The sequence below is a fragment of the Pseudorca crassidens genome, chromosome 17 (assembly GCF_039906515.1).
Source record: "Pseudorca crassidens isolate mPseCra1 chromosome 17, mPseCra1.hap1, whole genome shotgun sequence".
NCBI lineage: Eukaryota > Metazoa > Chordata > Mammalia > Artiodactyla > Delphinidae > Pseudorca > Pseudorca crassidens.
In genome coordinates, this window is record NC_090312.1 from 16,588,024 (window position 1) to 16,612,877 (window position 24,854).

General features: G+C 35.7%; 1 protein-coding gene across 2 annotated transcripts in view; it reads left to right on the forward strand.

The window, feature by feature from the left end:
* ATAD2 (ATPase family AAA domain containing 2) overlaps positions 1–23,543 on the forward strand; it is a 70,260-nt gene extending 46,717 nt beyond the window's left edge. For both annotated transcript variants that reach the window (XM_067711352.1, XM_067711353.1), the window contains exons 13-27: positions 2,687–2,846; positions 3,717–3,807; positions 4,826–5,140; positions 5,473–5,605; positions 5,954–6,140; positions 7,212–7,397; positions 13,728–13,863; positions 15,007–15,203; positions 15,741–15,900; positions 17,875–17,997; positions 18,120–18,263; positions 19,442–19,834; positions 21,496–21,629; positions 22,465–22,593; positions 23,364–23,543. In XM_067711352.1, the coding sequence (XP_067567453.1) occupies positions 2,687–2,846; positions 3,717–3,807; positions 4,826–5,140; positions 5,473–5,605; positions 5,954–6,140; positions 7,212–7,397; positions 13,728–13,863; positions 15,007–15,203; positions 15,741–15,900; positions 17,875–17,997; positions 18,120–18,263; positions 19,442–19,834; positions 21,496–21,629; positions 22,465–22,593; positions 23,364–23,408 (2,533 nt within the window). In that variant the 3' untranslated portion in view covers positions 23,409–23,543. The remainder of the gene's footprint in view (positions 1–2,686; positions 2,847–3,716; positions 3,808–4,825; positions 5,141–5,472; positions 5,606–5,953; positions 6,141–7,211; positions 7,398–13,727; positions 13,864–15,006; positions 15,204–15,740; positions 15,901–17,874; positions 17,998–18,119; positions 18,264–19,441; positions 19,835–21,495; positions 21,630–22,464; positions 22,594–23,363) is intronic.
* Positions 23,544–24,854: the final 1,311 nt, after the last annotated feature.

The window sequence follows — 24,854 nt, forward strand, 5'->3', positions numbered from 1 at the left end:
CCTGGTGGCACAGTGGTTGAGAGTCCGCCTGCCGATGCAGGGGACACGGGTTCGTGCCCTGGTCCGGGAGGACCCCGCATGGTGCGGAGCGGCTGGGCCCGTGAGCCATGGCCTCTGGGCCTGCGGGTCCGGAGCCTGTGCTCCGCAACGGGAGAGGCCACAGCAGTGAGAGGCCCATGTACTGCAAAAAAAAAAAAAAAAAAAACCCTCAAATCTTTACTTGAATTAGAAATACCAGTATGAACTTACGATGAATTTTATTTTTAAAGAAAAAAATGATTCCTATCTCTGGACACTAAAAAGGCCTAGAAACAATCACAGTCCAGTGGCAATTCATACCCTTAGTAATCAGAGTGTGATCTCTAAATACTAGGATTCTTTAGTAGAGGAGGTGTTAGGCAGAACTGAGATGGGAAATAGCAAGACAAGCCTGGAACATATTGTAATTCCTGGAAGTGAAGAAGCAATCAAAGACTACTGGGATCACATCAGAGTGACATAGCCAGTTTGAAGGGATTTCCATTGGCCAAAGACGGGACAGTTTGAGACCCAGTATACTGAGTCTCTTAAATATGTATACACATATTTAAGAGACTCGGTATATTGAAGTGTATCAAGTACACAGAAATCATCAGTTTTTAATGATCTCTTTAAAAAAAGAACTTAACTGGTCACTCCAAAGGTTGCTAAGACAGTGACTCATTACTCTGAAAATTGATGAAGAGAATGAATCAAGCATTTCTTTTTCCTGTCCTGTAACCATGATTCAGAGTAATTTAATAATAATGATAAAGAGAACTTTGTTCTCTATAGAAAAATCACATTTAATAAACGCAAAGGAAATTATTGAATTAGAAAAATAACCATTTTGCAACCCCTTATGAAATAGTGGATCAAGAACTATGGTTTTCAACTGGGAGTGATTTTGCCCCCCAGGGGACACGTCTGGATATATTTTTGATTGTCACAACTGGGAGGGGGGAGTGCTGTACTGGCTTCAAGTGGGTGAAAACCATGGATGCTGTTAAAAATCCTACAGTGGACAGGACAGCTCTCCACAACAAAGAATTATCTGGCCCAAAATGTCAATGGTGCCAAGACTGAGAAACCTTAATCTAAGCAATAGTTATCGGTGGCTGCTATGAAAGCAGATAAGTTGAAAAGGTTAATAGTAAAGTTTATGATGAGTGGAGTAAGCTGATAACACCTCAACTAAACCCAACCTACTGATCTTAAAAATGAAAATATGGTATCGCTTGCCTCCTGCTGTATACAGTAGGAAATACATGGTATCTTCCTGTGAAATATGCTATCCCAAATAGTTTAATGTATATTTATTAAGCTTGTAGATGTAACTACCAGTTTACAGGAAATATGAAAGCTAAAGGACAAGTTAAATGAGCCTATCAGGAAGCAATCAGCTCAATCCAGATGTAGGAGGGAAATTCTACAAAACAAATGAACCAGTTTCTTCAAAAAATAAATGGCATGGAGGAAGAAAAAAAAAGTGAGGGAAGGGTGATGGGGAACTGTTATGGATTTGAGGGTTGTTTGACCAAGTGCAATGTGTGTAGATCTTGGCTTGAACAAACCAAATGTAAAAAGATATTTTGAGACGATCAGGGAAATTGGAATTAGTGTCATTTACATTGGTGTCATAGTATTGTGGGAGTTTTTAAAAGTCCTTATCCTCAGAAATACATATGTGAAGCACTTAACATGAAATATTTATGGGTTAAATGACCTGAGATTTTTTTGTTTGGTTGGTTTTTTTAAAAGCTATTGGGTGAAGACAAAAAAGGAATACTGATAATTGTTGAAACTGAGTGATGAAGATGTGGAGACTGTTTTACTATTCTCTCTCCATAATGAAAAGTTTAAAATGTAATTAAAACTCTTTTTAAAAAAAATTAATTAATTTATTTATTTTATTTATTTATTTATTTTTGGCTGTGTTGGGTCTTCTTTGCTGCGCATGGGCTTTCTCTAGTTGCGGCGAGTGGGGGCTACTCTGTTGCGGTGTGCGGGCTTCTCATTGCAGTGGCTTCTCTTGTGGAGCACGGGCTCTAGGCACACAGGCTTCAGTAGCTGTGGCACGTGGGCTCAGTAGTTGTGGCTCACGGGCTGTAGAGCTCAGGCTCAGTAGCTGTGGCGCACGGGCTTAGTTGCTCCGCAGCATGTGGGATCTTCCCGGACCAGGGATTGAACCTGTGTCCCCTGCATTGGCAGGGGGGTTCTTAACCACTGTGCCAGCAGGGAAGTCCAAATCCTATGTTTTTATGCTTTATGTATATTCTGTTTTATTTTGGGGTCCTTTGATAATGTGTACACAATGAACCATTTTATTATTTTTACTTTCTGTTTGTCTGCCTAGTACTTGTATTTTTTTGATGTTGTATCCCTGTTTGAGAACTCTAAAGTTCCTATGTGAAATTATGCTTTATGAAATGGCTTCCAGGATCCATTTGTAGCATTCTAAAAACTGTGTTTTCCATTGACTTTAAATGTCTGTGTGCCATGTAGTATGTTATTTTACAGATTTTCTTTTTAAAAAGCTTATTGAAAGTAGTGGAATGCTCTGAGAAAATTCAGTCACACATTTAATGTATTAAATCTTAGCAAAAAAAAGAAAGGATGTGTTCAGCTTCCATACAATTAATCTCTTCTCTCTTATTTTTAAATTTAGTTCAATTGTTTCCACCCTGCTAGCTCTTATGGATGGATTGGACAGCAGAGGAGAAATTGTCATCATTGGTGCTACGAACAGACTGGATTCTATCGATCCTGCTTTACGAAGGCCTGGTCGTTTTGACAGAGAATTCCTTTTTAGCCTACCTGATAAAGATGTAAGAATTTAACATCACTCAAATTTTGACAAAGTTGATTGCCTTTATCATGAACAAGTCTTGGTATAGCGAAAAACTGAAGATTGAGTTTTGTATGTTCTGAAGCAAAGTTGTATGATTAACATTCAAACATGTATGTATGTATTTTTAGGGAGGCATTATTTTATTTAAAGAAAATAACTTGGATAAATTTTTATTCTTTTTTTTTTTTTTTTTTTTTTTTGGTTCCCACGGCTTGTGGGATCCTAGTTCCCCGACCAGGGATGAACCCAGGCCACAGCAGTGAGAGTGCCAAGTCCTAACCACTGGACAGCCAGGGAACTCCCCACCCCACCCCCCTCTTTTTTTTTTTTTTGTAATAAAATAGTGCCTCCCTAGAAATACTCTTAAAATTCTTTCAATTTGAGCACAACATTTGCATGTTAATTATACAGCTTTATTTTGATTCAGAACACGTGGCCTAACAGTCAATCCTTAGCCAATTCATTAGCCTTGGCTTTTTTCACAGATACAACCATATAATCCTATGCAGTTATTTTAAAGCTGCCTAATATTTTGAGAACCAAGTAAGAAAATATGGGTAGAGCTGTCAGTACTCTTAAAAACAGTTCTTAATATGTACCAGAATAAACAATAGTCCAGTAGTTTCTTAATATCTCTCATTCACATTTATGATGACTAGAACTTGAGCTATAAATGTAGATCTGTTTAACATAAAATCCTCAAGCTCTTACAAATACATCTTTTTTTTCGTTTTTACTGTTTCATATTTCTGTTTATATTAGGTATTAAAATCTTTAAAATTTTAGATAAATTATTCTAAATTGAAATTAATCTGAATAATAAAAATTTAACTGTTTTTATTTGTAGGCTCGAAAAGAAATTCTAAAGATTCACACAAGGGATTGGAATCCTAAACCACTGGACATATTTCTAGAAGAACTAGCGGAAAACTGTGCTGGTAAACATTGCTTTAAGCATTAAAAGAAATATTACATGCATTTCAAAGATGGAATAAGTTGTAGTTTTGCCAAGGTTATGTTTAAAGAAATGCAAATTATATTTGTTTCTTATTTATAGTTGCTGGCATGTTTTCTTTTTTTTTTCTTTTGGCCGCGTTGGGTCTTCATTGCTGTGCGGGGTCTTTCTCTAGGTGCAATGAGCTGGGGCTACTCTTTGTTGCGGTGCACGGACTTCTCATTGCGGTGGCTTCTCTTGTTGCGGAGCACGGGCTCTAGGCGTGCGGGCTCAATAGTTGCGGCGTGCGAGTGTGCAGGCTTTCAGTAGTTGTGGTGCATGGGCTCAGTAGTTGTGGCGCACAGGCGTAGTTGCTCCGCGGCATGTGAGATCTTCCTGGACTGGGGCTCGAGCCCGTGTCCCCTGCATTGGCAGGCGGATTCTTAACCACTGTGCCACCAGGGAAGTCCTGTTTTCTTCGTATAAAGTCCTAGATATTATATAGAGGTAATTGATATTTTGACTGTCAGGGAATATCAGAATGAAGTTAGATCTTTTACTAACTGTTCACATTTTTCTAATTATCCTATTAAGCATTCTACATGTATTATTTCAGGTAATTCTTACATCGGTCCTGTGAAGTAGGTAGCTTTATCCCCATTTTACAGATGTAGAAATGGCTGAGAGAGCATAAATGAATAAAGAGAGCATAAATCTCTAAAGATCACACGTCTAGTAAATGACAAACTGGAATTTGAACCTGATTGATTTCAAAAGTCGCGCTCTTGACCCTTGTGCTCTACTTCATGCCTGCATATTTCACTCTCAAAAGTTGATTGATTTGTTAAGGGTTATTATCAACCATGTAAGTTCACTGGGGGAATGAGAGACATTTTAGCCTTATTACTCCTAAATATTTTACTACTATATTGCTAGGCTGATTTTTAATTTTCTTTTAACCATGGTCAAGCTAATAGGGCGGTGGTTTACTTAAAAAAATTTTTTTTGGTTGCCTTGGATAGGATACTGTGGTGCAGATATTAAGTCAATATGTTCTGAGGCTGCTCTGTGTGCTCTGCGTCGACGCTACCCACAGATCTATACCACCAGTGAGAAACTACAGTTGGATCTCTCTTCAATTAATATCTCAGCTAAAGACTTCGAAGTAGCTATGCAAAAGATGATACCAGCCTCCCGAAGAGCTGTGACATCACCTGGGCAGGCACTGTCCGCCATTGTGAAACCACTTCTGCAAAGCACAGTTGACAAGATCTTAGAAGCTCTGCAGAGAGTATTTCCACATGTGGAAATCGGAACTAAAAAGGCATTAGACTCAGGTATGAAACTTGATTGACCATTTAATTTTCATAATCTGTAAAACTAAATGTTTTGTACATCCCTGTACAGTAATGTTTCTTTATAAAAGAGCTTCTTGAAAGGAATTTGGCCATGCTTTGCCTAGATATTTGAAAGAAATTTACTTCACAGATTGCCCTAAGTTTGGAATGCATTATTTTAATTTACTTGTTATTTATATCTACACAAACATTTTTGATTCTTAAAAAAATGTCATTGAAGTTCCTTGGTTTGCTAACTGAGGCATTACATGAAGATTTACTTTGTAATTCAGAAAAGTTACTAATGCACACTTTTTTTGTTTACTTTATAGATATTTCTTGTCCTCTTTTAGAAAGTGACTTGGCATACAGTGATGATGATGTTCCTTCAGTATATGAAAATGGACTTTCTCAAAAATCCTTTAATAAGGGAAAAGAAAATGTTAATTTTCTTCATTTGAATAGGTACACTTCCCTTGAAAATTAATATATTTTTTTTCTTGTGTAAATTCCCTAAAACTAAATGAAATGACGTTTGAAAAGATAAAAGATGCCAGCCAATTGACTTTTTTAAAAAGTTAAAATATTAGAAAATTTTTTATTGTTACAGTTGTCATGATGGTAGAAACTATACTGTATGAAGTATTCCTAAAAATCTGTAGGGGTTGATTCTTTCCAAAAACAATATGAACCATGATGTTATGACTGGCCATATTGTCAAAACATTTGACTTCTAAAGTTCATAGTTGGTAATTGGGAGGGAAATTTAAACTTTTTTTCCCTAAATCATAGGTTATTACTCATTTCTTTCAGAAATACTTGTTATCAACCTATGTCTTTTCGACCAAGAATATTGATAGTAGGAGAACCAGGATTTGGGCAAGGTTCTCATTTAGCACCAGCTGTCATCCATGCTTTGGAAAAATTTGCAGTGTACACATTAGACATTCCTGTTCTTTTTGGAGTCAGTGCTACATCTCCTGAAGAAACATGTGCCCAGGTAATTCATTGTTGCCCAGACACATAAGTTGTAAGTCAAAGTAGTCTTCCAAAGACAAAATCTAGAATTGCCTCGTTCTTTTTGTACTGTGTTTTTTGTCTTTCTGATTTCTAACTTCAGGTTTTCAAAATAGAACTATGCGTAAGTGCTTAGTTATTGAAGAGCGTGAGTTTAAATCCCTTTTCCACCACTTACTTGCTATGTGACTTAGAAAAGTTATTAGATCTCTCTGCCCCATTTTCCCCATTTGCAAAATGGAGATAATAATAGTCCTTACCTTTTATGGCTGTTGTGAGAAATGAGTAAAATACTTAAAACAGTGACGGCTATGCAAAATAAAATTTTAATTTTCTTCATTTGAATAGGTACATTTCCCTTGAAAATTAGTATATATATATTTTGTGTGTGTGTGTAAATTCCCTAAAACTAAATGAAATGATGTTTGAAAAGATAAAAGATGCCAGCTAATTGATTTTTTTTTAAAGTTAAAATATTAGAAAATTTGTTGTTGTTACAGTTGTCATGATGGTAGAAACTATACTGTATGAAATATTCCTAAAAATCTGTAGGGGTTGATTCTTTCCAAAAACCATATGAACCTTGCTGCTTCTGTTTTTGCTATATTAAAATTTTTTAAATGTAAAAGTGTTTTATATTTGTATTTTTATATTTAACCTTGGTTGCCATAACAGAAAAGTCTTCTAGATTTCTTGAGCTGTTTTCTAATTGCTTGAAGCAATTATGTTTTTCTAAAAACGAGACTTTTTTTGTGTGTGTGGTACGCGGGCCTCTCACTGTTGTGGCCAGATCTTCCCGGTCCGGGGCACGAACCCGTGTCCCCTGCCTCAGCAGGCAGACTCTCAACCACTGCGCCACCAGGGAAGCCAAGCCCTAAAAATGAGACTTTTATAAAACATTTAAAAACAAGATTGTGGGATTGGGGAAGCATTTTTAAAACTTCAGGGTTTTATATGACAATTCCGGGAAATTAAACATTGTTCCAGATTAATAAAGCATATAACTAATGTGCTGACTCTCTAATTGAATGTAATTTTTTTCTCTCTCTACTAGATGATTCATGAAGCTAAGAAAACAGCACCAAGTATAGTGTATATTCCTCATATTCACTTGTGGTGGGAAATAGTTGGACCAACACTTAAAGCCACATTTACCACATTATTACAGAATATTCCTTCTTTTGCTCCAGTTTTACTACTTGCAACTTCTGACAAACCCCATTCCACTCTACCAGAAGAGGTAATTTGGGAGAAATTATTATATTTTAAAAAGAGATATACTTAAGTAATAAGAATTTATGGAAAAAATTCCAAGTGCTACAGAGGTGAATAAAATTATAAGGAAAAGTTTTCCTATTAAAGATACCATTGTTAGCTATTTGATACATGTGCTTGTTGGGCAGGATGGTATATGTATATGTGTATGTATATTGTAAGACCATATTGTAAATTTTTTTTCTCTAAATGGAATATGATGCATACTATTCTGTAACTTACTTTATATATCTTATGTGTTTTTTAATACATAAGTCTTATTTCTTTTAAGAGCAGCATAGCTTTTTCTGTTTTCTTGATATACCATAATTTATTTATCCAAATCCTTATTAATAGGATTTTAGTTATTTTCCAGTTTTTTTCCTGTTGAACTGCTACAGTGAGCATTCTTGGGTTTTAAATTACATGAGCATTACTATGTGGATTTTTTTTAACATGTATTCCTAAAAGTGGAATAACTATAGCTTAGCCAAAGAGTATGCACATTTGACATTTTTGATAGTACCAAATTACTGTCCTTCAAATTTGTGCCAATTTAGACAACTACCAGTGACAAAGTTCATTCTGCTTCTGCCTGTAATACTCTTCTCCTAGATACATAGAAAATAAAGGTGTGATCCTTTATTTTTCTCAGATGTCTGCCTAGATATCACCTCAGAGGTCTTCCTGATCAGTTTCTCAATTACAGCAGTACCACCTCTGCCTATCACTGTCTTCTCCCTTACTCTGCTTTGTTTTTATCACTACCTGACATTAAGTATTAATTTGTTTGACTCTATCTCTACTAGCAGAATGTAAAATACGTGAAATCAGGGACATTTTTCCACCTCTCCGTCCCCAGAATACATAATAAGCATGTTGTAGTCTTGTGTGTGTGTTTTTAGAACATTAGTAGGAAGATAATTCAAATATTTTATTTTAAATATATTTACTGAGCACTTATTCTGTGACAGACATGGTTATAGGCATTGGGAATATAGCATTGAACAATATAGAGAAAAATCTGTATCCTCCTAGGGCTTACATTTTAGTTGAGGGAGAGACAAACAAAAATAAAATATAATACCAAGCTACCAGTATGGAGAAAAATTTAGCTAAGCAATGCCAAAAGAGTGTGGTAGGGCCACAGTGTTAAATCCACTAGGTTAGCCTCACCAAGAAGATGACATTTGAGCAAATACCTGGAGTAGGTAAGGTAGTGACCCATTTGAGTATCTGAGGGACAGAGGCTCCTGGCAGAGGAAAAGCAAGTGCGAAAGCGCTGAAGGAAGAGTGTGGTGTGTTGAAAAAATCGCAGAAAGTCTAGAGTGGCTAGAACAGAGTGAATAAAGGACGGAGTAGAAGGAAATGATGTCAGGGAGTTATCAAAGGACCAGATTGTGTCCCTGATGGCAGTTTTGTAGTTGTTAATTCTTCAACTAAAACTTAAGTAAACTGGGAAATGAACACTAAGTATATATTAATTACAGATTCTTAGGGTGGGAAGAGTCCTTAAAGTTTTCTACTTTAGTCATCTAGTTCTGGACTCTTAAGTCTTTCTTTTGTATAGAACACCTTCACAATTCATTTTGTTAGTTCTGACTCCTTAGAAAAATCAACTTATTTTGAGAGGCTTCCATTTCTTAATCTCCATTTGTTTCCCACATAAAATAGAGAGCCCGTCTATTCTGTCTTCATCATGACAAGCTCTTTGTATGTTTGAATATGGTTTTGTGTTCATTTCTATCTCCTTACTCTGACCCAGTCTTCTTCACACTAAAAATTCCTTCTTCTATGATAAGATATATTCCTTAGGACTATTAAATACAATAAAAGTTTATTTCTTGCTCACTTAACAATACCAGGCAGATGAGTAGGTTGGCGGGTCCACCCTCCACCATGTAGTCATACCAGACACTCAGGCTGAGAGAGCTTTCTCATTTTCATCATGTGACTTTCCAGGTTACTTTCATTCCACCCAGCTGAAAGGATTGGCCTTCTTGTGCCTGGTCTGAAAGTGATACATATCATTTCCTTTCACATTCCATTGGCTAAAACTCACATAGCCGTACCTAACTGCAAGGGAGACCAGGAAACATGATATAGCAGTGTGCCCAAAAGGAAGAGAACATGGAGTGTGATAATAGCAGGCTCTGCTACACGTCACACATATTTTTAGTTTCTTCAAAATTCTAGTCACTCTCTTGAATGTCTTTCTCTTTATATTCCTTTTGAAAGGCTGTACTCAGAATGAATTAAGTACTCTAGCAATGTTCTGATTAACAGAGTAAAGAATTGCTATTTAGTAGCCCCATTAACCATTGATTTATTGTACTCACTGTCAATTAAAACTTTGTTAATTATTTCAAAGTTTAAAACAAAGATAAGTTTATACTCTTGGTAATAAGTAAGGCAAACTAGCTGAACTTTATAAAGACGTAGGGAGGTTGAAAAGCTGTCATCAGTTTAATCTTGGATAACTTTATCAAGAATGTGGAAATTTTGGGGCTTCCCTGGTGGCACAGTGGTTGAGAGTCCGCCTGCCGATGCAGGGGACACGGGTTCGTGCCCCGGTCCGGGAAGATCCCACATGCCGTGGAGCAGCTGGGCCCGTGAGCCACGGCCGCTGAGCCTGCATGTCCGGAGCCTGTGCTCCGCAACAGGAGAGACCACAACAGTGAGAGGCCCGCGTACAGCAAAAAAAAAAAAAAAAAGAATGTGGGAATTTTGTACTTAAAAAAAATTTTTTTAAAGATAGCTTCTTTGTTTTCTTATGGTAATATTTCCTAAGCATATCACTGTAAACTGAGTAAAGTATCCCAGTATCACACTGTACTGTAGGGTGGAATGGGCACTGGACCAGGAATTGCTCATTTTATAAAATGAATAGTCTATGTGGATACAAATAAGCAAGTCCGCTTTGAGCCTTATATAGTCTATGTAGTCCTTAGTGATCCAGTGATATTGTCTATATAGCATTGGACTATAATATGTGAGAAGTACTGTGTATACCATTATTAGCTACATTAAAGTTTGTCCATCTCAAAACTGCAGTCAGAGTATCTATATGTATGAGTACTAGTGGACCCTAACAACACAGCAGTATGGAAAAATGAGAAAGAAAGTCATCAGTGGATTAGAAACTTTGATGAATCGTGAAAGACAAGCAGTGGGGATTAGATTGATACAGGTAACCACATTTTAAAGCATGTGCATGAAAGGACTGCTTTGAAAGATGGGAGTGGTTTCTAGCTCTGGTTTGGTGCTAGGAGGGAATTGAAAGAGCCTTTGGACAACTTTGGATTTTTTGGCTTTCTTCACTTCTGGCCATTGCCAGACAGCAGTCAGCTGAGTTGTTTGTCCTCAGCTAGAGCAGTAAAGGTGGGCCCAAGGACTAGTGTGGCAGAGCAGTGACTTATGTATAGGTACTGAATGGGAGAAGTAGGGAGACCCTGTGCCCAGAAGACAAATTACAGGCACATTCTGTGTCTAACATAGGCAAGCTTCTTTCATAATCACTGGAAGTAGAAGCTAGAATAAACAGAAAAGGCATCTGTGGACAGTTGAAGATTTCAAAGGCAAAGATAAATTTATAAGTAAGCTTTTGAGGAAGGACAGCTCCATGGAAAATCATATCCATGCATCAGCAACAGATTGTTGTGGAAAATAACCACTGAAGACATTATACATGAAATAACTCCCCCCAAATAAAAAACCCCACAGGGCTAAAAAGAAGCAAACACAGATAAGAGTGAATTAGCAAGATGGAAGATCATGAGATCAGAAATTCTTATAGTAAATAATAAAAACAAGACAAAGATTTGAAAAGTGAGGAAGAAGTTAAAGGAAACAGAGGACATAGATTCAGGTCTAACATCTGTTTAATGGGATTTATGGGAGGAGAAAAATGTACAAGAGAAAAATAGTCACATAATAGAACATTTCATAGAATTAAAGAATACCATAATGTTCAGATTTAAAAGGTCCCCCGTTCTAACTGATGGGTATAAAAAGGCCCACATCTAGATAAAATTTCAGAACTCCAAAAGTATAGAGAAAAATCTAAAAATCTTCCAAGAGAATAAAACATTACTAGAAAGGACTGAAAATCAAATTGCTTCTACATTCTCACTGGTATAATACCAGCTACTAAGGAGGCAACTGAGCAATATTTTCAAAGTTAGAAGGAAAATAATTTTGCACCTGTAATTTTCTTCCCAGCAAAGTTAGCATTTGAGTGAAAGAACAAAATAAAGATATTTTTGAACATGCAGTGGCTAAGAAACTATTACCCATAAACCCGTGACTGAAATAATTATTAAGGGATTATTTCTCCTCTTGGATTTTTTTTATTTTGTAGAAGTTGCATATAAGAAGCAATGAGCAAAGAAAACAGTAAAACTTGTCACAAAACTGTGCTAGTAACATTTTTTTAAGGACTGTAAATCTAAGTTGATCTTGGTTCTGAACTCAAAACGGCAGGAAGGACATAGTGAAGGAGAATGAGGAAGTAAAAGCACATTCAGATTTGTATCTGATATGTAGATATTATTAACTTCACAGTTTGGTAGGAAAAGAAGCTTAGAGATATGTCTGTTGAAACTTGTAACAATAAAAGAATAGAAATACAACATACAACTTCCAGGCCACCAGAAAGGGGGAAAAGGTACAAACTGCAATAGAAATATCAAAAAAATAGATTCTAAAATTTAATGTAGAAGAAGAAACTGCTTGAGGGACTTCGCTGCTGGTCCAGTGGTTAAGACTCCATGCTTCTACTGTACAGGGCACAGGTTCAATCCCTGGTTGGGGAACTAAGATCCTGCATGCCACGTGGCATGGCTAAAAAAAAGTTCTTGAATTTCCAAGAAAATTTTGAAAAAGCCCTCCAAATATGGTAAAGCATACCACAATGTTAGTGATTAAAACTGTGCATTTGGGCCAGAAATGACAAATTAATGTAATACAGTTCATTAGTAGACTCTTGTATCCATAGTAGTTTAGTAAATGGATTAGCAAAAGGAGAGACTTATTTCATAAATGATGTTGTGTATGTAGTCTTCATAAGTTTGGAGCATGGAAGAACCTACAAAGCAGAAAATGCAAAAGCTGTGAATGTAAATTTCTCTGTATCAGAGGTAGGCTGAACAAAGTACACAAACATCATACAAGGAATAAACATTATCATCCTCTAATAATTCTTGGAAAGATCTAGAGGTTTGTTTAGAAACATCCTTTTGAGACCTGTTTTGCCTTTATTCTTTTTTTGGTGGTAAAATATACCTAATTTACCATTTTAACCATTTTTAAGTGTACAGTTCAGTGACATCAAGTACATTGCTTTAAGTTCATTCATGATGTTGTGCAGCCATCACCACTATCCATTTCCAGAACTTTTTCATCATCTCAAACAGAAACTCTGTATCCATTAAACAATTATTCCCCATTCCTTCCTCTCCCAGCCCTTGGACACCTCTAGTAACTTCCGGTCTCTTTGAATTTACCTATTCTAGGTATCCTCATATAAGTGGAACATAAAGTATCTGTCCTTTTGTGACTGGCTTATTTCACTTAGCATAATGTTTTCATTGTTCATCCATGTTGTAGCAGGTGTTCAAATTTCATTCCTTTTTAGGCTGAATAATATTCCATTGTAAGTACATACCACATTTTCTTTATCTCTTCATCTGGTGATGAACATTTGGATTGTCTCTACCTCCTGCCTACTGTAAATAATTCTGCTATGATTATTGGTATACAAGTATCTGTTGAGTCTTTTATTTTTTTTTTCTTGCAGTTTTTTTGCATATACTGGGTTACATGATAATTTTGGGTTTAACTTTTTGAGGAACCATCATACTGTTTTCTACAGTGGCTGCACCCTTTTACATTCCTACCAGCACAAGGGGTCTAACTTCTCCACATCCTTACCAATACTTATTATTTTCCAGCCTTTATTCTTACTGAAGAACCACTCATTCTCATATCTCACTTTGGGTTGTGAAGGTGAATTACTTGATCTCAACAAAACCCATTAAGTAAAATATCACCATATCAGTTATTGTATGAATTATAGTTTGGAGCCTTGAGTTCTAAAGAAGATCCCATGTTTTTAGTTCCTTGTCTATTTCATACATGGTTTATATAATAAGTTCAATATAAGTAAAAGATTTAAGAAATTATTTCTTTATTACACAATTTAGATTGTCATTAAAAACGTGTACAGTAACCTACTGTGGCATTGAATGATTGATACATAGTAATGTGTGTGTATACATACATATGTATATAAAATGCATCTGTTTTCTTTTTTAAGGTACAAGAATTATTTGTCCATGATTATGGAGAAATTTTTAATGTCCAGTTGCCTAATAAAGAAGAACGGACACAATTTTTTGAAGATTTAATTCTAAAGCAAGCTGCTAAGCCTCCTATATCAAAAAAGAAAGCAGGTTAGTTCTTGTATCGAAGTTAATATGTAATAATTTTGAGAAAGTGGAAATGAAATATCAGTTAATGGCATTGCCATCTTCTAATATCAGAAGCTCAAAACCTCAGTTGAGGTTGATACCTCTTACTTACCTCTTAAAATCCCTATGTTTCCCATTAAAATAGACTAAAGTTCTTACTTATTTATTTGTTTGTTTGTTTATTTAGGCTACGTCAGGTCTTAGTTGCAGCATGCAGACTCTTAGTTGCTGTATGCATGCGGGATCTAGTTCCCAGAGATTGAACCCCAGCCCCCTGCATTGGGAGCTCAGAGTCTTACCCAGTGGGCCACCAGGGAAGTCCCTAGACTCAAGTTCTTGAAGCATACAAGGCCTTTCATAGTGTAGCCCTAATCTATGTGGAATTGGGGCTAGAATTCATAGCATAGCCCCAATCTGTCTTTCCAAGCGCACCTTTGGCACTTTTCTCTCCCCCACCTTTTTCCTTCCAAAGCACTCTATCTTTAAACCATATACAGCATATTGTGTCTTTTCATAATTTCATTCATACTTCTTTCCAGTATATCTTATTATTTCTTCCCTAACATCTAGACAAAATTAATTTATTACCTTTATGATGCACTGTACTTTTTTCATACTACTACTATGATATTACAGTGATGTTATAATTATGTCTCTTACTCCCTTAATTGATTGCCAACTTATTGGGGCAGCACTCTCATATTCCCTTTTTTATCCTTATTACTTATTAGTGCATATCTGTTTAAACAAAATTAAATTTTTGTTATATTTGAAACGTACCACAATTTTTTGTTAGTTTAAAAGTTAACTAGTAAAAATGACTTTTTAAAAAATTAGAATATTCTTGTCTTGGAAATATGCATTTTCAAAATTTTAATAGCCTCTTAAATGATCTTAAAATGGTAATGATTTAGGAATTAGCACTCCAAATTACAAGTTAGCGATTATTGCTGGGGGTGTTGTAGAGGTCGAGATTATGATAGCTGTTTAGTATTCCAAATCCTCTGATTCCTGGCAAATACAAGGAGGATAATCCCTGAGAGCTTGTCTACTTTGTGTACTGAATTGTTTATTACCCTTGATACGGTGGGAGAGTGGTAACTAAAATCTTCCATTCATGTAAAGTTTTGCAGGCCTTGGAGGTACTCCCTGTAGCACCACCACCTGAACCAAGACCATTGACAGCAGAAGAAGTGAAACGACTAGAAGAACAAGAAGAAGATACATTTAGAGAACTAAGGATTTTTTTAAGAAATGTTACACATAGGCTTGCTATTGACAAGCGATTCAGAATATTTACTAAACCTGTTGACCCTGATGAGGTATTAATTTAATCTTTGGATCAAAATGTTTCAGAATTAGAGACTATTTGACTAGTTTATATGGTTCCCTCTGTATACTGTGATCTTGTTTTCTGTATTTGGAAACATACCAAGTAGTATCCTAAGCACACAGAGGCTTCAAGAGCTATGTAAAGCATTTTCCTTTCCTGCAGAGCATAGACAATTAACTTTGCCCAACTCAAATGTTGTAGAAGTAATTTGAGAATGTCTTAACACTACATGATATTACTGTGACCTACACAGTTAAGAATGAGGTCCTAAGTTGACATTGAAGGGTGGGTGGCATTTGGATGAGGAAAGAGGTTTAGAATGTTACTGGAGATATAGGTGACCAAGAATAAGAATGAATACAAAACAAAACTCGCCTTAAATAGAGTCACAGTTTTGTATTAATATATTTTCATTATATCTTATGTATTTATTCTCTCTCCTTTATTTTGCCTGGTAGAAAAACTTGACTCAAATTTTTTACGTTCAGAGTTAATTTAGTGATTTGGTCATTTGCTTGAATTTTAGGTTCCTGATTATGTCACTGTAATAAAGCAACCAATGGACCTTTCATCTGTAATCAGTAAAATTGATCTCCACAAGTATCTGACTGTGAAAGACTATTTGAGTGATATCGATCTAATCTGTAGTAATGCTTTAGAATACAATCCAGATAGAGATCCTGGAGGTGAGCATTACTGGTTTTGTTTTTCTTCCTCAGAGGGTGGAATGGGGGCTGCTAATGCTTAGTGGTGGGTGATTTCATACTAGGTGCTATATTATAAACATTTCATATTCACAGTGCCATTCAGTCCTCAACAACAATATCCTCATTTTACAGATGAGAAAAATGGAAGTTTAGAGAGGTTAAAAAACTTACTCAAGGTCATACTATCAGGAAGTGGCAGAGGCAGAATTCAAATGCAGGTTTCTTTCACTCCAAAACAATTATATGATATAGCCTCTAATGAAATACAAAATTGCATAACAACTTAGCTTGTTTCCTTTGTTTATCAATGTTCTTTCTCAAAGTAGAAAAATTAAAGCTCTCTGTAATAAAATAAGTTTGAAAGGATTTTCTTAGTTAAGACCATTATAAATTTTATTACAAAAGTAATACAGCATAATTCTTGCTAACAGTAATACTTAAAAAACTAAGTCACCCATTTCCTTCCTCCGAGGGTGGACACTGTTAAGTTTGGGGATATCTTTCCAGATCTTTTCTATGCGTAGAATGCATTCACGTTCTACCTCACATACCCAGTCCGTTAAATAAAATGTATAAAGTAAGGGATTTTTAAGTGATATATTTGTTCATATTTATAATGATATATTCAAATATCTATATGTTTGTTATAAACGTGTTCATTTCCAAAAAATATTTTCTCAGGTGCTTTTTCCTAGCTTCCTATTCTTGCTTTATGGATGCTATGCCCTTAACTGTCTTAGTGGATAATTTTTTTTAATAGTTCTATTTCCTGCATTGGCTCTCTCCTCCAGTACATTGGCATTCTGTTTTTAAATTTGTAGTCCTTATGAATTAGATTGATTTCCACCACTAAGCGTTTCCTCAACAATTTAAAAGCTCACTGTTCTTCCCTTGCCAGTCTTCTGCCCACACCTTCCCTAGACTTTATCCTGTAGTTCAGAGTTCTGGAGGTAAGCAGTGGGAAACAGCCTCCCATGTTGGGAATACCCCTTAACTGTAGAAAGAAGGAAGCATTTATCCTGGAGGAAGAGGGCTTTTTCTGTTTCATTGCAGTCATACTGCCGCTGCTTCCCTTTTCGTCCACTGTGACAACCTAAAATTACTTTAGAGCAGTGGTGTTCACACTTTAGCTACCATCAGCATCTCCTACAGGACATGTTAAGATGCAGCTTGCTGGGCCTCACCTCCACAATTTCTGATTCTGTAGATGCAGGGCCTGAGAGTGATGTGCATTCTGACAGATTCCAAGGTTTTGCCGATGCTGCCACACTCCAGGAACCAATGAACGTCGCCTGGCCTTTCTTCAGGCCATGTTAAAAGCCCCCAGCAACATCCCTTCTGTTATTATAGCTGTTCCTGTCACCTATAAACTGAATATTGTGTGAATTTTGCAGCCTACTGCCCTGTGAGGGGGACTGATCCAGCAGTTCAAGCAAATTTACATTCACTTATTATCTGCCTGTTGCCTCAAGGCATTTTCCAGTTAACAGTGCTTAGGCTCAGTTTTGGATTTTTTTCTGGTGTTTCCTATGTAGAGTTGCTGTTTCATTGTCTTTGTTTAGTTTCTCTGTCAATGTAATAACATCCTCTATATCTCTTCCAAAATTGTTTTACATCCCTGGTTCACTCATGACACTGATAGCCTTCCTTGCTGTTTTTGTGTCATTATGTTGTTTAGTTTTGCTACTGATTCTTATAATTTCTCTGGTATTTCAAAGGGATCTGGATAGGACAGGGCCATGAAATTAGGTTGAGTCTGCCATGTTGAATCAGATGTCCAGAACATTAGATTAACATCAAAAACAGAAATAACACAATTCCAGTAACTTTTACTATTCATGGTAGAAGTAAAAAAGGAATTGTAACAGCTATAATCTTAGCCCAATATATGGTGTTAATTTTTGTTACATTAGCAAAAGGAAAACATTTTAAAATTCTTTATTCATTCCATAGATCGTCTTATTAGACATAGAGCCTGTGCTTTAAGAGATACTGCCTATGCAATAATTAAAGAAGAACTTGATGAAGACTTTGAGCGGCTTTGTGAAGAAATTCAGGAATCTAGGAAGAAGAGAGGTAGGAAAATGATTGGATATCAGAAAAAGATGCTTTAGATGTATTGAGTCCTTTTAATTAATTGTTCATGTAATTTTCAAATCTGGAAATTTGATTTGATATTCCACATGTCTGTTTATAAGGTTGTAGCTCTTCCAAATATGCTCCATCTTACTACCATGTAATGCCAAAGCAAAATTCCACTCCTGCTGGTGAAAGAAGACCAGATCCAGAGAAAAATGAAAAGCTGAAGACCCCCAGTACTCCTGTGGCTTGCAGCACTCCTGGTAAGTGCACTTACGTAATTTTTACTTACGAAACTATAGCCTTTATTCTCCTCTAATGCTGTTTACTTTTTCCATCAGTTTCCTTTGTCTATATTGATGCAGCGAATTATGTTGATTTCATTAACAGTAAGACAACTTTTCATTCTTGAAATAAATCCAGGCTTGCAATAAAGTACCACTTGCAATCCCAGTTTACCTGTCACCTCTCAGGTCACAATCTAATTGTGGTATGACTTGATTTGAAACTGACTTTTATTTCCTATAAATCCTAGTCTGTTTCCTGTTCCTCTTTCTTCTTAGAGTATAATTCCATGGAGTACCAACCCAAATCCTGTGGGGTTCCTGAGGCCTCTCTTCTTTGGCAAGCTCTTAATTCCAGTTTTTGCCCTTTAAGCTCCGTGAATTTCAGACTGTCCTCAGCTTCTTAGCCTCTCAGCTATTCATTTGTTTTCCCAGATTTTGGTGCCATAATTCCTCAATGCTTTTAAACAGAATGTTCATAGAGGCAGTATTCAATGGGAGCAACCCAATGCAGATCAACAGCAGAATATGGAAAAACACAGATTATTGTACAAAAGTGAAAATTATTAAACTTCAAGTACATACAACAGTATGGATGAGTCTCCCAAACATAAGGTTGCAGTGTGGTTACACTACATCTAGTCTAGGCAGAATGTTGAATCTCTGTATACTGTAGTTTCTTCATCTGTAAAATGATGTCGATAATGGTAGCAAACCTGATCAGGTTAAAGTGGAATGTCAGTGAGTTAGTACATATAAAGGCCTTAGAAGAGTTCCTACTATACGGTAAGCACTCAGGAAGTGTAAGCTATTTTTAGTCTCACCCTTCCTTCAGTTCATTCCTTATACTACTGCCAAAGCGACCTTTGTAAAATATGCATCAGACAATTCATGTCATTGCCCTCCTCAAAGTTATTTGATTTTTTTAAAAATTATTCAAGATAAAATCCAAATTCCTTAGAATGACAGGTCATTGACCACTTTCTACCTTCTCACAGAACTCTCTACTTTTGTTTGTGTATTCCAACCATACAGTACTATGGTGATATCTCAGATTCTCCCCTTAATATCGCAGGAGGTATTTTTTTCTCCCACTTACTTAGACTTTAAAAAATTGTTGAATGTTCTCTTACCCTTTTTCTTTAAATTATTTGAAGCTCCGTTGAAGAGAAAAATCCGCAGAAAGTCGAAGTGGTACTTAGGCACCATAACAAAACGAAGGAGGATATCACGGGCAAAAGATGATGGCCAAAATGTCGTAGATGACAAAATTGAGAATGATACAGAGGAAAATCAAGACACAAGCGTAGACCACAATGCGGCTGGAGACATAGGGGAGTCTTCAATAGAGGAAAACGAAAAGCAGCAAAATGCCTCTGAAAGTGAAATGGAATTGGGAAATAATTATTCAAGTACTTGTTTTGAAAATCAAGTTGAAGAATCTGGAAAGACTATAGCATGTACAGAATTGAGGAAAGATAAGATCACTTGCAATGGAGATGCTTCTGGCTCTGAGATAGCAGATACTTCTGATGAAAATGAAGCAAAAGGTAAGTCTCAGTCAAGCAACTTACTAAGTTTAAAAGATGTTTCATTCAAAGTTCTTAAATAGTTAATTACCATCTCAGTTTACTCCTTTTTCCTTGTCTTTCAGAGTACAGGAGTTAATTAGGGAAAATAGCATTATCTTTAATAACTATTGAGCTAGTAAATCACTGTTGTTAAAAGCACACTACAGCATCAAACAGTAGTTTACTGCTTAGTAGCTTGTGACCTCGGTCAAGATTCTTGACCCATCAGCGTCAGTTTTCTCATTTGCAAAATTGGGGTAGATAGTTGCTGGGTAATAAGATATTCTGAGGATTGAATAAAGTAATTCATCTAAAGCATGTAGCAAAGTGCTTGGCTATACAATTTTTAAAAGCTGGCAGGATACCCTCTCATTTTTAAGCAAGATAAGCAGTTTCTTATCCTGCGATTTCTTGCTGAGTGATGTAGAACAACTGTTACCCACCCCCATCATTCCTCTATTCCTACTGTAGGTTTAGCCCAAGGTTATTTATATTTATTCTAATGATCCTGCTCCCAAAGTCTTTCATGTAGAATTGTTTCCTGTCTGCATCTTTTTGGACCTTTGGCATTAGATTTGTTTGGTTTTTGGAAAAGCCAAACATTATTTAGTCTTACAAAGCAAAAAAAGGGTAACAGGGTCAAAAATTTATTTTGGTCAAAAACAAGTATTGACTAAGTTAATGAGACTGGTTTTCTTCAGTGGCTTATATGCTGTAGATAAATCTTTTCCAAGGACTCCCTTAAAATGAGTTCTCGTGTGTTTGAGTAATCTTAGAATGGTCTATTTTAAATGTTAATCCTCTGGCTGTATAATTTAGTATGTTTTGTTTAGGTTCGAAGTTTATTTTTTCTTTTATCATTATCTTTTTTAAAAGGACACTATTTAGTGAGACAGGTACCTGTTTCCATGTCAGGAGATTTGGGTTCTTGTCCTGGCTCTTAGAACAGTTAGGTATGTTGACCATAGAAAAGTCTTCACCTTTCTTTGGCCTCATTTTTCTCATCTCTCAGTGAATAGATTGTTCTAGATCAGGGATAGGCAAACTTTATCTGTAAAGGACCAGATAGTCACAACTATTCAACCCTGCTAGAAAAGCCACATTGACACACATATGTAAAATGGGCATGGTTGTGTTCTAAGAAGACTTTAATTATGGATTAATTAAATCCATATTTAGCCTATGCATAGTAGTTTGCAACTCCTATTCGAGATTACTGAAGCCCCTTCCAGCTCTTAAATTCTGAGTTTTATGCCTAAGTAGGAGACAGTCTAATCTGTTGAGGATCCCTTGAAATACTCTTATTTGAGAAAATATTTCTGAAATGTCCTTAATTTTTTTTTTTTTTTTTGGCCGCGCTGTGCGGCATGCAGGTTCTTAGTTCCCCGACCAGGGATTGAACCTGTGCCCCCTGCAGTGGAAGCTCAGACTCCTAACCACTTGGACCACCAGGGAATTCCCTGTCCTTAATTTCTGAGTGTGTAAATGGCAGCATCTTAATCTTACAGCAGAGTCAATAAACCAGAACAGGGGTTTGTGTCTAAGTAAATATGTCCTGCTATTTAATCTGCCTAATATTTATTTTAGGTATTATAAAATGTCTATGAAACAAATAATAGTTATTTATTTTTTCATTCTAGAAATGTGTGTTCTGCGAATGACTCGAGCTAGACGTTCCCAAGTAGAGCAACAGCAGCTCATCAGTGTTGAAAAGGCTTTGGCAATTCTTTCTCAGCCTACACCCTCACTTGTTGTGGACCATAAGCAATTAAAAGTATGTAAATTGAAATCATAATGCTTTCATTGTGCAGGTTAGAAACATAACCCACCAAAAGAGGGGTTGTAATAGTACATTGCATAAATTTGGCATGTAATAAATAATGATCTTATGAAAGGATAAACTTGGTATAGAATAACTTTCATAAAGGCAGTGGTTGGAGATGGCTAGTATGTTGATATTATTGTTTTTAACATACTTATCTATGTCACTGATCCCATACATTGTTTTTATGACCATTACATATGGCCATTTTAGTTGGTTTTTACTTAACAAAAACATGCAACCGTGGTTAACTATGAGGTAATGGAATATCAAGGTAAGACCAGACTTGAAGAATCACAGAAATTTATCAATAGTAAGTCCATTTCAGTCATGACAAAAAAACACTGAGTGGATGGAAATTCCTTTTTGTAAGAAAAGAACCCTGACGTGGTGAGGTCATTTATGTACTGTCTCTTTTTATTTCACATAACAGAATTGATTATAATGTACTCATAGTGCCATAAAATAGTCTGCAAAAATGTTGCCTTTTTTCCTGTTAGTCTAATTTGAGATTATTTTTAAATTTGTCTCTAGTGATGTATGGCTAGAATTGAAATTGGCAACCTCCTCAGCTGTAGTTTTTAGGATGAGAGGCCAGAGTCATAGAATGTTGATAACATTAACTTACAGCTGAATGTCAGAGTCATTATCAGAGGCTGCAGTGTCTCATTAGATGACTTGGCCTGCCTTCTCTCTGGCTTATATTCTAAAAATGCCCCCACATCTTCAAAATTAAAATATCTCAGGGAATTTCTCTCACATATGTAACACTTACGTTTTCTTTTAGAATCTTTTGAAGACTGTTGTTAGAAAAAGTCAAGAATACAATATTTCTCAGTTGGAAAATTTGTATGCTGTAATCAGCCAGTGTATTTATCAGCATCGCAGGGATTATGACAAAACAACACTTATTCAGGTAAACTAATATATATAAGTTAACACATTATAAAAATTTTTAAATACCATTTTTTAATGTGTGGATTATGGATTATTTCTAGGTATAACTGTGTTCTGTGCTTTTTTAAATCTAGCACTTAAATTAGTTTGTGTTTCTTTAATAAGCAATGGAACACTGTAGTATCTGTAAACTATGAAAAATCTATTTTGTGTGTATATTGATGAAGATATATAGTTCCTTTTTAAGGCAGACTTAACATAGACCTATTTGTCTTTACTTAATCCTGCTTTACAGTGGGCATTCAAGTACTAATGTTTAAAAATAGAGTTTGGCTGATACCTATATAGTATTTTATATTATATATAACTGGTATCTACTATATACCTATTAGCATGTAATATATATAGTATTTATTATATCTAATAAAGTATACTATGGTACCTACACAGAATAATATATATGTAACAGTAATACCTACAAAATATAAAGTATTAATATCTATATGTACACCAGTGCCTTGATTAATAACTGTATGAATTTAATGTAAGATGAAAGCATCTCAGACTTACTTCAAAGAGGTTTAAATAATGAAGTCCCATCAGTGATACCAGTCTATGTGATAGTCATAAACACTGGACAAAGTTTCTGTTTCACTATCAGATATATACATGGATAATAATATCCTTAAGGTTGTTTACTGCGAAAAAAAACCCCCAGCAATGGAGTCATGTTTCTTTGATTTTTTCCATATTGAAACTTACTATTTTTCCTTCCTACCCTTTATCTAGAAAATGGAGCAAGAAATAGAAAACTACAGTTGTTCCAGATCATGAGGTTATGGTACCAAATATTCTTTATATTCCGTTCCTATTTAATTCACCTTTGTCATGCTGACATAACTGATGCAAGATGAAATCCTGTATCTTTAAGGAAAAGATTAAAATAGTAAATAAAAATATTTAAACTTTTCTGGTATTTATGTACATGTGTAAGATAAATTACAGAGATAACTGATAAATATTGGAATTTTCATTGAGTCACTGTAGTATAGTATTCCTGTGCTTATCAGTAGTTAAAGTGTGGCCAACTCTTAATAAAGTTATTTTGATAACTAATGTTTATGGCACTTAAGAGTAATTAGTGGGCTTCCCTGGTGGCGCAGTGGTTGAGAATCTGCCTGCCAATGCAGGGGACACGGGTTCGAGCCCTGGTCTGGGAAGATCCCATATGCCGCAGAGCAACTGGGCCCGTGAGCCACAATTACTGAGCCTGTGCGTCTGGAGCCTGTGCTCCGCAATAAGAGAGGCGGTGATAGTGAGAGGCCCGCGCACCGTGATGAAGAGTGGCCCCCATTTGCCACAACTAGAGAAAGCCCTCACACAGGAACGAAGACCCAACACAGCCATAAATAAATAAATAAAGCAAACTGTCAACAAGTAAAAATAAATAAACACTATTATATTTAAGGGCAGTCTGTTCCTTTAAAAAAAAAAGAGTAATTAGTGACATTGACATTCTTTTGTTTTAAGCACTTTTAATTTTATCCTTCCTAAAAATAGTTTATTGTGTCAGACTAGAAACTTATTTAACCATTGTCTCTTTGCCATCCTTTGTCATCTTTGTTTTCTTCAATGCCCATCTCCCATCTGCCTTTAGCGTCCTCGCCTGTTCACTTAAAAGCTAGTGTTCGAGTAGTGATTTGCAGGAGGGCCCTTGAACAACTTCTAGCTGCACCACAATTCTGTACTTGAAGGTCAAAATTAATGCTTTTTAGATAAACATTTTTTATAATTCTCATTTGGATTAATAAAAATTTTAAATATTTTTCGGTTTACTTTTATGATATATACAACAAATGTATTAATGACTACTTTGTTAAACATCTTTTTAATAGCACGAAATTTTTATATTTGAAAACTATTTATATCCTAAATGTGTTTAGGTTGTATTCTATAGATACCTTTTATATACAATTATGTAAATATTATAAATTTTGTATTAATGATACCAAAAATACATTTCTTTCTTAAAGAAATAAAAACATTCACTGCCATGCATATTCACTCCCTTCCCCCTCTGCCCGTGTTTTTCCTTTTTAGGAGACATTCTACTATTAGTTTGTGAAATAGCTTCTGTTAGAAACTTCTTTTGAGGGGAATAGGGGATAATGATCTCATATGAGAGATTCTGGATTCTAATACAGTTTCTGAGTTAAACTGCCTTTTGTTGTCATTTTATCTGGATATTGTATTTAAAGCCTTCTAAAACTCAACTCAGAT